The 14,689-nt window shown below is 44.2% G+C and overlaps 1 protein-coding gene across 1 annotated transcript; it reads right to left on the bottom strand.

Annotated features, from left to right (window-relative positions):
- Positions 1-6,723: 6,723 nt before the first annotated feature.
- On the bottom strand, positions 6,724-13,582 carry LOC138208128 (von Willebrand factor A domain-containing protein 7-like). The gene is made up of 17 exons (XM_069165832.1): positions 13,400-13,582; positions 12,569-12,705; positions 12,301-12,445; positions 12,088-12,181; positions 11,797-11,925; positions 10,451-10,637; positions 10,191-10,360; positions 9,856-9,971; positions 9,635-9,751; positions 9,363-9,536; positions 9,112-9,244; positions 8,868-9,020; positions 8,623-8,715; positions 8,212-8,483; positions 7,917-8,050; positions 7,345-7,504; positions 6,724-7,170 (listed from the first exon to the last, which is right to left on the bottom strand). Exons 1-17 carry the CDS (start codon positions 13,580-13,582, stop codon positions 6,724-6,726), a joined length of 2,844 nt encoding a protein of 947 aa, XP_069021933.1.
- Between the last annotated feature and the right edge of the window lie 1,107 nt (positions 13,583-14,689).

Below are 14,689 nucleotides of genomic sequence, written 5' to 3'. Positions count from 1 at the left end.
ACAAATTCAAATAGTAACCGGTCAAATAATAACCGTGTCAATTTCAGTCTATTGTCTTTCAGTCTACTACCCGGGTAGTGTATGTCTGTAGGCTCTCTTACCTGAATCCTTTGCTCGTCGGTGCTCCGGCAGGAGAATCCAAGAAGTCCAAATGCAGCTTCACTCACGGCAAAGATGATCAGGGGTCACAGGGTCACTCAGCTCCAGCGCTCTGCAGAGGTTTCTGGGGATCGCTGTCTCCATCACAGATCCATACAAAAAAAAACAATCTGTATACAGTAGAACAGAATATGTCAGTCCTGTAATTTCTAAACTCTATCATTCGTGTAACAGTAAATGACCAGTACACAACATAGTATTACACACACACATATACAATACTATTCACTATGGTCAATATTAACATACCAACATATTTCACACACAGCATAGTTACACATGTACTCATGTCTCAGTGGAATCTATCACTTATAAACATGCATTATTTAAACGTCCAAAGTTAGTAATCAACACACTCAACAGCTGTTCTCTCAATCTGACCAAGAACATGACGTCATCGTTCCCGCTCGGTTCAACAGGTCCCGACGCATTAACCGCCAGCGCTTAGATAGCCCCGTCGCGCACTTGTAGCTCCACAATCACAGATATCAACCCCGTAAAATAATATTCAACAACAAATTAATATTTATCTCCGACTGTTTTCCCCCCTTCTCTCCTGATCGGTATCTTTAGCCCAACTAAACAACTGTTTACAACCGTCCTTCTTTGTAGCTCTGCACCAACGGCTAACTGTGAGCAACGCATTCACCACTCACCGGAGATTCTTCTCAGACTTAAAAGAAACTTTTCCCGTCGGAGTCGGTCTGGTTAACGACCAAATAAATAAAACAGTGAGCAAAAATCAACCAAATGAGATTCTTCAGTGGTGTAGCTCATGACGCTGCTGTTTCATTGGAGACATAAAGGGTCGTGTCCCGGAGAGAAGGCTTGATCCCCCGACGTGCACAACAGCGCCCCTCTGGTAAACGTCAGTATTGCATGTGTGAGTTAACCAGTTGCTGGTGAGTTACCAGTGGATTTAAACCCACATAGAGGATGGGATCCAACCGTTATAATCCAATGTTTGCAATCATTTGTCAGTTAAAATAAGTGTAAAAAACGAAACAAAACATAAATTTATAACTTATATAAAATATATCACATGTATATCATGTGTATAACAAAACTGAATAAACAAGTAAATAAAGTAATTTACAAGTGTAAAACATGCGCATTAATCAAAATTGAAAAAAACAAAAACAATATACGGATTAAAATTCTGATTCAATTCCCCTCATTAAGAAAAACACTCTTGTAAAATATTTTGCTTATTATACACTTTAAATTAGGATGTGCTAAACTTTTCTCTACTATGAAAATGTTAAGAAAACATGTATATTTTAAATTTATTAGGTTTGAGAGGAAACACTTAAATGCCAAAAATGCTGTGGAAGGGAAAAAGCAAAAATTTTCATACCAAGTAAGAAACTTCAAAGCTGAAATCCAACTATACCTCGATGGTATACCATCATCCAAAAACATGCACCTCAGGTAAGGTTACCTGGCGCCGCGCTAGTGGCAGCCTGCTGCAGCAGCTCCCCCGAGAGCCCCCCTGCTGTAGCGAAGAAATTTCCCCTCGGGGATTAATAAAGTGAATAAAATTTAAAAAATACAATTAAAAAAAATGTTTCCCTGCTGTGAGGACCCCGGTGACTCTTGAAGAGGTCTAAAGTACAGCCTCACCACGTCTTTACAGCTGAATATATACAGCACATCATATATAATGGAGGGTGGGGATTTGAATACACAACATACTTGACTGTATAACTAAAGATTCTCAAGTTGGAGGTGGAGGACTGCAGGGTCATGACTTCAATAGCATTACGCTGTAAAATGTTATCTCATTTCACACAGGAAGTCATTAATTGAGCTCGTTTTAATTTAGTTGAATTATCTTTACCCATATAAACATGAAAACTGAAGATGAATGAAATGTTCCCGTGAAATATTTCCTGATTAGACGTATTTTCCTTTTCATTGCTGTCGCTCCGACCTGCATCCAGGATGTACAGGACTTAAACAAAGCTTGCCAGGGAGGCGGGATGAATTATAGTCTTCACTGCTCCAAGCTCGAGGTTTTGACATTTCCAGATTTGTCCGTATATCTTTACAGCCAGACACTGTTCTTTGAGCACATCTTGGTATATTATAAACTCTTATAATACACATTTATATGAGACAGTTTTGCTTTGTTAAATGCTTCTCTTTTCTTTCACAAACATGTTTGAAATGCAAACGGTTTATCCACTTCAAGATGAATGTTTAAGTACATTAGTCTTTTTCAATTCTCATTCAATGTCAATATCTCTTCAAATCTGATTGCTGCATCCATTCTCCCGCACTTAATGCTCTCGGGTTCCTTGCAGTCTGAAGATATGACCCTGTTCTCAGACCCCTAATACTGTAGTCATAGAAAGCCCATCCCATTTACTTTAAATGTTCTGGATTTCAGGCAACTTCACTATACAGTCGTCATGCATTGCTTACACATTGAAGCAGGTTATCTGAGCATAAAATATCCATCGGCAAGACATTTTCATCACATAAGGATTTAAAATGTGTGACATGTATAGTGCATGCATAGTTTTCCCACAGTTAGCGTGTTTTCATTTGATAAAAAGATAATTTTTTTTCTTGCTTCATACCAAGATACTGCTCTGGCTTTTATTCCTACTTCTACTGAAACCATCAGGGATCAAGACTTATAGGAATATTCACTAGCTAGGACCCTGCCTCGGCCGAGGGCGAACCTTCATTGATTGAGGGAGATTAAGCCAGGGTGATTGTTTCGCGGTTTGGGGAAGGCTTAGTTGAGGATCCACTGCGGCTCCCGGGCCTTGCAGATCCCCAAAAGAAGCCATCCTAAGAAAGCAAGGCTGCCTGCCCTTTGTGCAGGTCATCGAAGCTGTGGCGGGTGCAGAGTTGATAGGCTTGGGAAGACCAGCGGCCCATGACCTTGATGAAGTGGTCTGGGACTCCTCTGCTTGACGCGGTGGTGGCTGCCCCTATGCGGAAGGAGTGGCCGGAGAAGGAGTCAGGATTAATCCCGGAGGTGATTAGAACGGCTCTGAAGTATAAAAGGAACCAGGATCGATTGGCGAATTGGCCTGTTTCGGTGATGAACAGCGGTTCATGGGAAGAAGTTTGCTGTGTTTTCCTGAGCTGCAGATAGTGTATGAGGGGTTCATAGGGGCTCAGATGTGAATTTAGTTTAAAGTAACAAATGGGAACTGGGTTGCTTACCTGGTTTGTTTTGCTCCGTTTGAGCGAATAGCCGAAGCAATCTTCGGAGATGGGATAAAGGTCTGATACGAAAGGGTGGAGACTAGGGTTAAACTTGGCTGAAGAAGAAGAGAATTCTGAGCATCGCAAGAAACCGAAGAAAGCAAGTAGAAACATGGATTCCAGAGTGCGCGCCAGGTGGGCGGAAAAGTGGTTGGAACGAAGGGTGGCAATGCAGCGAGAAATAAGATCGGTGGTTAGCGGGAGTCGGTGTAGGTGTTTGGTGCTGAAGGCCTTTAATAAGTAAAGACGACTGGGAGAGCGTTGCAGGGGAGCAGGGGGAGCCAGTGAGTAATCTTGCAAAGAAGTTGATACCGCTAAGGTAAACCTTAATGGTGGGTATCTTGATGTGAAGAATTGAGTGGACATAGGAGATGAAGCTGCATACAGAGGCCACGTCGAAGGAAGGGAACGGAAGGTTAAACGTGGCGTGGAAGGAGCGGAAAGAGTTCCAGGCCGTCCAGTAAGTGGAAAGAGTGCTGGGGGCTAAGCTGCTGCTGATGGCTTGTTGGGAAAAAGAGATGAGTTCTGCGATGGTTTGTTTAAAATGAGGAATGTCGTGTCTGAAAATGGTGGGACGGGTTAGATTCTCCTCCGCGTCTGGAGCTAAGGTTCTGAAGATCTGGAAGGAGAAGCGAGACAAAGAGTCAGCGATGGAGTTATGGTGGCCAGGAACATGTTTAGCTCGGAGAATAAATTGATGGGTGACCGACAGCCACGTGAGACGGTGTATGAAGGGCATGATCGTAAGAGTTTGTTCTGCCTTTGTTAATGATGTCGACTGCGGCGATATTATCAGAGTGGATGAGTATAGACCTTTTTGGCCACTCGTGACCCCAGAGGAACGCGGCAATAATGACCGGATATATTTCGTGGACTGCTGAAGATGATCGGAGGGAGCCTTGGAGGAAGTTGCGGAATTCGATGGGCCATTCAGCTGAAAACCATCATCTGCCATAGTGGCCCCCAAAACCGGCGGAAGGAGCAGCATCAGTACAGAGCTGAATGTCTTCTGGGTTGGAAAGTTGGTCATCGTAAAAGAAGATGACACCGTTCCAGTTGGAGAGATGCAGCCACATCTGCATCTCTGTTCTGGAGGGGGTATCCATGGAGACTGGATCGATAAGTGAGGGTGTGGATGATGCAAGGGAGAGCAAGTGCGAAATAAAGGAGCGGCCCTGGGGGATGATGCACAAGGCAAAGTTCAGATGTCCCAAGAAGGAGAGTAGTTGTCGTTTTGTGCAAGAGGGAGTAAGAAGAAAGTTTTGTAGGAGGAGAATGGCGCGGTGGAGTTTCTCCGCGGGCAAAGAAGCTTGGAACCGGACAGTGTCGAGAGTAATCCCGAGAAACTCCAAGATGTGTGAAGGACCTTCTGTTTTCTCTTCAGAGAGAGGGACGCCAAGCTGAGCAAAGACTGATTTCATGGTCAAGAGACCGTGGGCTGGAGGTGATGAAGGAGGAGTTATAACTAGGAAGTCGTCGAGGAGGTGGACCAGGTGAGGAATTTTTGTGGTTGTTGGAGAGAATCCAACACGAGGCCTCTGATAGTGTGTCAAATAATTTAGGGCTGCTCTTGCAGCCGAAAGTGAGTCTCGCGGCAAAGTAGTCGGCGTCCTTCCAGTGGACGCTGAAGAGGCGCCAGAAGTCCGGATGGATGGGGAGGATTTTGCATAGTGGGGGCATAGTCGGAAAAGAGAGCATGGGATGGTTGGAGGGTAGGGAAAGAAGGAGTAGGGACTGGCATCCCGGTGCCAGGAATCTCCATAGTAGAAGGGTAAACTGCGGCCCTCGTTGTGCTGGGGAAGGTCGTTGGAGGCGCCTGAGGAAAGGGGGCAGAAGGGTTGTAAGTTGGCAGCCCAGTGGTGATGATGGGCACTGTGGATGGATGAGAGAGGGAGAAAGAGGAAAGAAGACCTGGCAACCCGGTGCCAGAGTAGAGGGCAGAAAAAGAGGGGTATGGAAGAACAGCAGCAGTACAGACTGATGGATCCAAGCCAGAAGGTAGGATGGAATGCTGTGGAAATTGAAGAGAGGAAAAAAGAGTCGGCATCCCGGTGCCGCTGTGCAAAGATGAGTTTGCCTCAGGAAGTGGAGGGGGATGAGAGGTGACGCGCTGCAAACCTGGCAACCCGGAACTTTGTGGGTGGGAGGGCGGGGGTTGGAGGTGCGTGGTAACAGCACTGTCGTTGACGTTACGCCGGTGTGTTTTGGATGGAGGTACGTCTGTGTTTTTAGCCTGACGTGACTTTTGGAAAGTTCTGAGTTGGAACAGTTTTGCTTTGTTGTCGGAGCGGTGGTGAGGTATCCCCTTCTCTTTTAACGCTTTTAGCAGACGGACTACGGTCCAGTCGGAGATCTTGGCTGGTGCGTTTTCGACGGGGGACCTGGCTGGACCGCGGGAGCGGTGGCGGCGGCTTTGAACACGGCGCGCTGGGGAGCCGGAGTCGTCGGAGACTCGTTCCCAAGCGCTGGGTCTGGAGCGAGCGGAGGAAGAGAGAGGGGACTTACGTTGCCGTTGACTACGCCTGGGGGTGGCAGGTATCCCTCTGTCACCGGTGAGTGAGTTATTGGAGGACGGCCGTGGATCGGAACCTTCGTACAGAAGGATTGAACAGAGAGGGATTCTGGCGGGTGGATGCAGCCGGTTGGCTTGTTGGAGCTATGCGGGTTTGGCTCCGATGTGCTGTCTGGGTGTTCCCGGTGTCGGGTGGCGGGTGGCGGGTGGCGGTTGGCGGTGTCTCGTAGGTATCCCTGGGGTTTTTGGATAGGGCAGCAGATCGAGGGCTTCCCTTGGGTGTATGGGTGGCCTCTGGGGAGGCAATACAATCGTCGTCGTCGTCGGACGGGCTGAGAAACAGCAGATCCATGTTTGGTCCAAGGTAAGATTGTTTTTGTTTTGTGTTCTTTCTGCGTGGCGTCTGGTTTCGAATGTGGAAAACGCGAACAGGCCGAGGTTTAGAGTGGGTGGATGTTTATAGGAGTGTGGCTTGAAGAGGGGGAGTGGTTGAGGTGTGGTCCTGCTCCTGAAATTCAGATTAAACTTAATCTCCAATAATTGTGTATTTTCATGGGTGGAAAGGATTTTGACCGCCTTCCGATGTGCATTCAACTCAAGATTTGCTCCAAACAAGATGTTTGTGTGAAACTTGAGAAAAAATAAAGTATTCACTAAACAACGTACTTCATGTTTAATTTCAGGCAACTTCAGTATCCAGTCATCATGCTTTGCTTACACATTGAAGCAGGTTATCTAAAAATAAAATATCTATCTCCATGCCATATGGCATCGTTTAATGTCACATGGAAGAGCATTATTTAAAAAATATATAATTTTGCTGCAGACTATAGACATTTAACCCCAACGAAGACCTTCACGGCCTTATCGCGAAGGCAGATACCAGCAGGCACAGCCACAATGACAGTGAAGGCAGTTATCAGCAGGCACAGCCACAGTGGCAGCGACAGAGGGAGAGCAGGAGGGCCACCCGAACGAACAATTGAATGATAGCACCTGCCCACATTACCAACTTTATCCACAGCTATGAACTCTACAATCTGTGAGCAGCAGGATGCGTTGTAGTTTGCCTGGATGAGGGGATTACTCAGCGGGGTGTACGTCAGGTTTCCAGTCCCCTGACGCAGGAAAATGCTCTGTATCCCGGTGCCGTTTCCGTCAGTAAGGTTAGCTGAGAGCTCCCACAGGAAAGGTTTGCACTGGGACACATCATTAGGGCAATGATCAGCCAGCACACTAACCACGTCACACACTGGCTGAATAAAATCTGTAATCTAGACAGAGAAAAAGATGGGGAATTTCTATCAGAGTAACGTCAACATGGCACTGTAGATCTATAGCACACAGCTATAATAGCCCTCTTTGTAGCTAAATCCAATAGAACTTCTATCACTATGTAGTTACTTGACTGCGTCAAACTATGTTACATCGAGGAATCCTCTGGTTACCTTGGAAAAAACGGAAAATCTCAGTACGGCATAATTGGAGTCAACACCGGTAGACGACTTGGCTTTAATAGTCAAGGTGGTGTCAGTGCCTGATGGGGTGCTGGCAGGTGGGGTAATGGTCAGCGTAGCATTAGCATATTGTCCAGTTTTCAAGGTGAGGCTGTCAAGAGAGGAGAAAAATACACCTGAAGGTTACAGGAATTGGATTCGTGATATAGTAGGAGAGAGTTTGCAGTGCCAGGCAGGTTGGGGTTGAGTTACCCTAACGTTTACTCCATTCGGTGGGTAGGGGTTGTACATGGTACTCCAGGTCAATCGTAGATTATGTTCAAACAACAGTGATGTGTTTCACTCGGCTATGATTGTTTTGCCAGAGCGAAAGGGGGGAGGGGAAGCAACAGTTGTGACCTTAGCGATGGAGCGGAGGAAGCAGCAGCTAAAAGTATGTTTAAAGACAACAATAAGTGCCCAAGAAAAGTTTCTTAGTTGCTCCTTATGAAAGAATATCCCTGAAGAAGGTGCTGTTGGGGCCGTGGGAGATATGGTTGGGCAAGGTCACCAGTTTCTCTAACCTCTTTGGGTAGGACATGGGGAAGCTTCTGTCATTTCTGGCTTTGATGATGAATGAACCACCAGAGCCCTGCGTCATCAAACTGAAGGGGAGCTTCAAGGCTTTTCCTGCCTCCACACTGCTGTCCACCACAGCCTAGAGTGGACAAGTGAAGGAAACAGGTAAAGACTACTGATATCCTTCTTATATTCCTAAAATGTTTGGATATTCCTTCACCATCCTCATGGTTTCTGTCATCGAACAAAAGCTGTGTGAAAGGGTACACAGGATGTAAAGGGGAAGTAAAGCAAACAGACCTGGATAGTCACTTTGGAGACGGACATCCGGGTGGTTGACTGCCTCTGAAATTCACTGTTTGACACTTTGTCGATTCCTTTCAGAAGGACCACAAACTCCCCTTCAGGGACCGCATCAACAGTCAACAGGATGTCTCCATTGCCCATGTCAGTCAATGTGCTGGTGGCACCGGGCCCAGGACCAAACACGGGTACCAGGTTGACATCTCCAACAGTGATCGAGGATGGGCCTCTCCTACCTATTACTGAGAGCATCAGGGTAGCTGGCTGGCCTGAGTTTCCAGACGTAGGGAGAAGATCAAAAGGACAACCAAATGACAAAGGTACAAGTCATACAAGGTAATATCGGACACTGATCACAGCTGGTGATGTGGTGCTACCAATAAAACTGCTTTATTGCAGCTACTGTACCTGCTTGTGGACGCCCTCTGAGAACTGCATAACCCGTATGAGATCCACCGAAACGTTCCACAAAGTTATAGATGAAGGTGATAATACTCTGGCCTGGAAACACAATCACTTACCCTAAATACAGATACACAGCAAGAACTCATTGAACCTGTAAATGCACTAATAGTTATGAAAGGAATTTTGTTTAAGTATTCTGACACTTTTGATGAAAAACAAATGTAAACAACAAATATACAGCATCTGACCTGTGACTTTGAGTGTGTACGGTTGGTTGGTCATGATATTAATCTTCCATGTTCCCGCCTGCTTGTCAGCGTTGAGACGAACTCTGATCAGGTTGCCCGCTGTCTTAATGGTCCCCAGTTTACCGCTTGCCTCGTTGTGACTCTGACTCACTCCTGGAAATGTTTAGCACATTTCATTAGCAATGAGAATTTACACCAAGAAAGATACACAAAAGGCCTCCACTGCACTGGAACAGTGAGTTACCGGCGGGGTTGGTCAGAGTGAAAGAAATGGATGTTCCCGTGATGTAAATAGTGATGTTTTTCAGTGATTCATCCAACACGAAAGGGAAGATCTCATCCTTCCCAGGGTTCCTCGCTCGCTGAAGAACTGTCACCTGAGGAAAAGGAGGGAAGAGCAAAATGGACGATTTACCTCTTCAATTCTTCAAACTAGTCCGATTCCTTTCTGGTACATGCTTCAGTGAGTATACACGTAGAGTTTCAAACTTTTACCACAGATGAAGTCGAAGTGTCGAGGATAAGGTCTGTGGTCTCGGGCAGCAGTTTCTTGGATACCTGGATGGCCTGGCCTCCAGAGGCCAAAGCTAAGTCCTTATAGTCGTTAAAGCTTGCTGCTGTGAGGGAACGACGGCGCCTCCCGCTGGCCGTGGTCATGAAGAATGACACCTGTGGAGATCAGTCAATGTGCAGGTTATATTCATAACCTCTTCACCGAAGTAGACTTAGTGAACATTGGTCGTCATTGAGTGCCAGTCAGCATTTACCGTTGACTTGGTGGTCCTGATGAGAGCAATAATAGTGTCTTTTAGGGCGATGTCTTTGGCTATAGCATCTGTGAAAACGTATATGTAGGATGAGGAAGGAGCACCAGTGAGGGCCAGCTGGAGAAATGAGAGACCATAACTTCACTTTTTTTACAGAACAAACGCCCCCAAACCAATCAGTCCCAGTTACAATTTGAAGATGCTACAGTTCATTGTAGTACCTGAAGTCCTGACAGGCACATCTCAGCGAGATCACCACCACCACCGCCTGCTTTGAGCTTTGAGATTTCTGCTTTCATTTCATCAGGATCTGATGTCCTGATCATAGGTCCAAAACCTACATATAAGCACAAAAACGAGCTGAACACCAAAAATAAGTATTTTGGATTCCTACAGAACGCTGTGACCTTTATGCAGTTTGTTGCAGTTAGCCAGATCTACTTTACATTAGATTGCATGTAAATATATCTAATATAACAACTTTACCATCAAGCTTTGGTCAAATACCACTCATGGTTTTTCTACACATGACATATATAGGTAAAGCAGTTCATACTGGGGTCATTGAAGGGCACAAGGATGTACTCTGAGGGCTCGTCCTGAGTTCCTTTTTTGCCGTCAATGATTTCGTAAACAACCGCCCTGGCTTCATTGATGTCGTCTGACATACTGCTCGTGGTGTCAATAACGAAGCACACGACAGATGAACGGGCAATCCCCATCATTCTGTAAGAAAAGACAAGAGAATGTTGATCTTTATCCCAGAGCTCAACTTTCATTTATGATTGAGTTGTTTTTCGTATCTGGCCGCCGTACCTCAGAAAGTTATTGTCCCCTGCAGCGAGGCGGATGTCCTCCAGCAGCTGGAGGCTGGCAGCTGTGGCTGCGTTCACAGCAGCATCGTGGACGGCCACGTTATCCGAGCGGCGCTCATCTTTGTTGATACCTCCTCGAGGCTGCGTTACGCTGGTGAGATCAGCCACGCCTCCGTGGCTACATTTACCTGGTGCAGGACAGAAGGGAGAGGTAACACTGGGTTGCATGTGGATTTTATTACTTTATCAAAGCAGTAAGTACATTTATCAACACAGAACATTTAAATCAAAGTCATCCAGTTGACATGTGATAGTTATAGTGAGGGACTTTTACACATGAATAAATGTCCAATACATTCAACCCCTTGCTAAAAAGGTTTACACAACGATGATTAATCGAATCTCTGCCTGATAAATATCTCCAAGTTTTTTAATCTGGTGTCTGGTGAGACGTTCCCGCTCTGGACTGCCTGAACTGGCTAACTTTTGGTTTTGTCTGGTGCTAACTTAAATAGTTGTAAAATATTTCAATCGTGTCAGTCTTCAAGACTTTGCAAATATTTTTCGACATATGGATCAAATTCTGACAGGGATACGAACCATTTTGTGTTTGGGTGGTGATGCTCAAAATAATTAATGCACGATTTTCCGATTACGGTACGGCAGAGCCTATGAAATAAAGTACGTCAACCGTGTTTTTGGAATTACTCTTACTGGCAGAAGGGAGAGAGAGAAACTCCACACAGCAGGTTTAAGTGAAATATTTGGTCAATTAAATTCAGACTTTATTACGGACACGGCTCACAGAGGGTCTGCAGGAAAATAAATTGATGAAACAGAAAATAGAAAGATTTCTTGAAGGAATAGTTTAATGCTCTCTTGTGGATGAGAAGACCAACAGCACTCTCATATCTGTCCAATAAATACAGGGATGAGTGAGTTAGCTTAACTCAGCATTTAGCTTGACAACAAGAGGAAACTAGCTTTCATTGAAGGTAACAAAATCCATCGACCAGCACCTTTAATGCACACTAATTAACACATTATATCTCGTTTGTTATATTCACAGAAAAGCAACTAACTGTTTTATAGGATGTCGTGTGCGGAACTACTTTTAGACTGGGAGTAGTCACTTCCTGGAGTCTCAGCTGGTTGCCTGGCAACCTCACAGTGGTGACAAGACTCTTGGAAGTAACTTCGAAATATTAAATGGACAGATATAGCTAATACTGGCATCAGTCTTTCTTTTCCTGTTTGTGCATAAATGATTAGTCATGCCATGTGTCATCAGCATGTTGTTAAATATGATGTTATGTGTATTATATATATGTTTATGTGATACAATACCTGAAGGCTTGGTAGAAGAAAAGATACCCAAGTAGCCAGAGGTAAGTTTCTTCTCATTCAGGATGTTGGGGAGGATTTGATTTGGACATATTCCACTGCCACAGTCACTGCAGGTGGCGGTGTCCACACCTACACAGGCAAAGTGCAAACAAGAAGCAGGAGTGGAGGCGTTATACTTATACCAAAAGTAATTTGCAAGGATTAAAATATGCATATTGTGCTTTATGATATTTTGCACAACCCAGAGAAAGTTATTTGCTATATCTTGTGTTGTGGATAACACACACTCACCTGCCAGGTTGTCCAGAGGAAGGTCTGGGCGTATCAGGTTGATGTATGGGTCCGTGTTGCCCAGCTCCACCCAGTTACTGTGGCTGTAGAAGTCCTGACAGTGGATGGAAACACACACGACTTTATTTCTATCTTCTTTCCCCTCCATCGTCCTGGCTTCCACTCTGTCTTTTTATTTCTTAAAGCCGAGGTTTTTAGATTTTCCCTCCTCACCTGTAGAGTATGAAGGACTCTGCCTAGTGTTTCCCTGGCAGCCTGGAAGTTTTCCTTGCGAATGTTAGCCTTAATGGCCACCACGCCCTCCGTGATGAGACCACGTCCCTCCGAGAAGGCCTCGGAGTTGAAGTGATGTGGAGCACTGGAAGAATTTATCACGTGTAAGAAGAAAATCATATCTAAAGCTTTGGAACACAAACATTTATAGCTGCTTTTTTCTTTTTTTTAATAATAAAATGTTATTCTGTATTTTCTCCTACTTTACCTGTTGGCAAAGTCTCGGTCCAGCAGTCCGTTCTGGACAAAAATCTCCTGAAGAGCCGAGTGGAACTTGGCTCCAGACACCTCTCCCGTTGCTGTGGGACCCAGATAGGCCCTGACCAGCTCCTCAGGGGAGGAACCCTAGAGGTCGAAGGTAAGAGATCACAATGTGAGCAGTGAGAACGAGCACTATTCAAACAAGAGCCGGTGTTTATAAAAGAAAATGGAACCATGTTTGTTGCAAAAATGATGATAAAGGGGTTTAAAGATTTCCCAATGAAACCTATTAAGTCAAGTCAAGTGAACCGTATTTATGAAGCAGCTTTCATGCAAAATTGGTGCTTTACAATAAAATAAAAATGCAACAACTGATAACATAAATAAATAAAAGGTACTATAAACTAAGTGACATGTCAGGAAAAAAAGACTATATAGAAATGTGTACAAATTATATATAAAATAGATTTCGAGAAGTTAAAAAGGCATGTCTTAAGATTTATTTTAAAGGTATTTAAAGATTGTGAAGCCCTCAGCTCTTACTGCTGCTTCAGGTAAAAATCATTACAATCCTCTACTACTTTCTTAAATTCTTATATCAAAATTTTATTTCTTGAGTATTGTTGGAATGAAAAAAGAATAAACAACAAAGTGAAATTTTTTTCGGTGTATATATGACTTTCTCTCTTGCTTTTTTAAAGCTTATGTATCCAGGCAAGTAGAGTAAAACCAAGTGTTAAAATGCAAATGAATGTGTTTGTATTTTAAGTGTGTGTTTCTGGGTGACTATGTTGTGCGCTGTCATGCACTCTTTTTTTTCTTGTAATTTCCATTGTACCGTGGGGTTGAACTTGCGGCCGGCGGCCTCGGCCACCGTCCGACACGTCTCAGTCACTTTCTGCAACAGAGCCGCTCTTGTAATGCTGACGTGACTGGACGTCCCAACCCCGATGGGGACAAAGGCCCCTGCGGGGCCCGATAGAGCCAAGGCCAGCAGGGCGATGCCCAGCAATGAAGTCATGTTTGATCTACAGAAAGAACGATATGAATTATTAGCTATCAGGTTGGTTAATACTTCAAATAATACAGGTGATTTTTGCTTATGCATCCTCATATTGCCTCATGTTTCTGGAAAATATCTCGGCAGACACATCAGTATCAGAACATTTGATCAGAAAACAGTCATTTATGGGGATAATAATTCAAATAGCCACTAAAGAACCAAGTGAGAAAAACAATGCATTACAAACAATATACAATACGCACGTATGTTTACAAACTTTGTCTGCTGCATCCTTATTTTGGTGTTTTTTTTCAGATAGTGACAGTTTGTATTTTAAGCCCTTTAAAGTTGTTCAGTGTACTTAACTAAATATCAATATAACCATATAACCATATCCTTTATTTGCTTTTCACACAAATTCATCAATAAAAGGGATTGTGGAAACAGTGTGTAGTCTATGTAACACACTAGATTTCCTGTGTTAAGTTTAGGACTGTCTTTAGGTCGCTCTGGGAGGGAATGAAACACGGCAAATGTTTGCAGTTTAAAACATGGAACTGAACTGCAATTTATTATAGTTATTAACACACACACAGAAAATCAAGGGAACAGCATAAAAGAAAAACAACAAATTCAAGTAATAACCTCAATACCGGTATTTCTCCCACAGTCAGTCAGTTTCAGTCTATTGTCTTTCAGTCTACTACCCGGGTAGTGTATGTCTGTAGGCTCTCAGCCTAACTCTGATCTGATTCATTTGCTCGTCGGTGCTCCGGCAGGAGAATCCAAGAAGCCCAAATGCAGCTTCACTCACGGCAAAGATGATCAGGGATCACAGGGTCACTCAGCTCCAGTGCTCTGCAGAGGTTTCTGGGGATCGCTGTTTCCATCACAGATCCACACAAAAAAAAAAACAATCTGTATACAGCAGAACAGAATATGATGTCAGTACTGTAATTTCTAAACTCTATCATTCGTGTAACAGTAAATGACCAGTACACAACATAGTATTACACACATATATACAATACTATTCACTATGGTCAATATTAACATACCAACATATTTCACACACAGCATAGTTACACATGTACTCATGTCTCAGTGGAATCTATCACTTATAAA

This window comes from Embiotoca jacksoni, unplaced genomic scaffold (genome assembly GCF_022577435.1).
Source record: "Embiotoca jacksoni isolate LCO1_2020_lvr unplaced genomic scaffold, fEmbJac1.0.p SCAF_36, whole genome shotgun sequence".
Lineage (NCBI taxonomy): Eukaryota > Metazoa > Chordata > Actinopteri > Embiotocidae > Embiotoca > Embiotoca jacksoni.
Note: the sequence above shows the minus strand (reverse complement) of the source record. Positions and strands in the feature narration are given on the sequence as shown.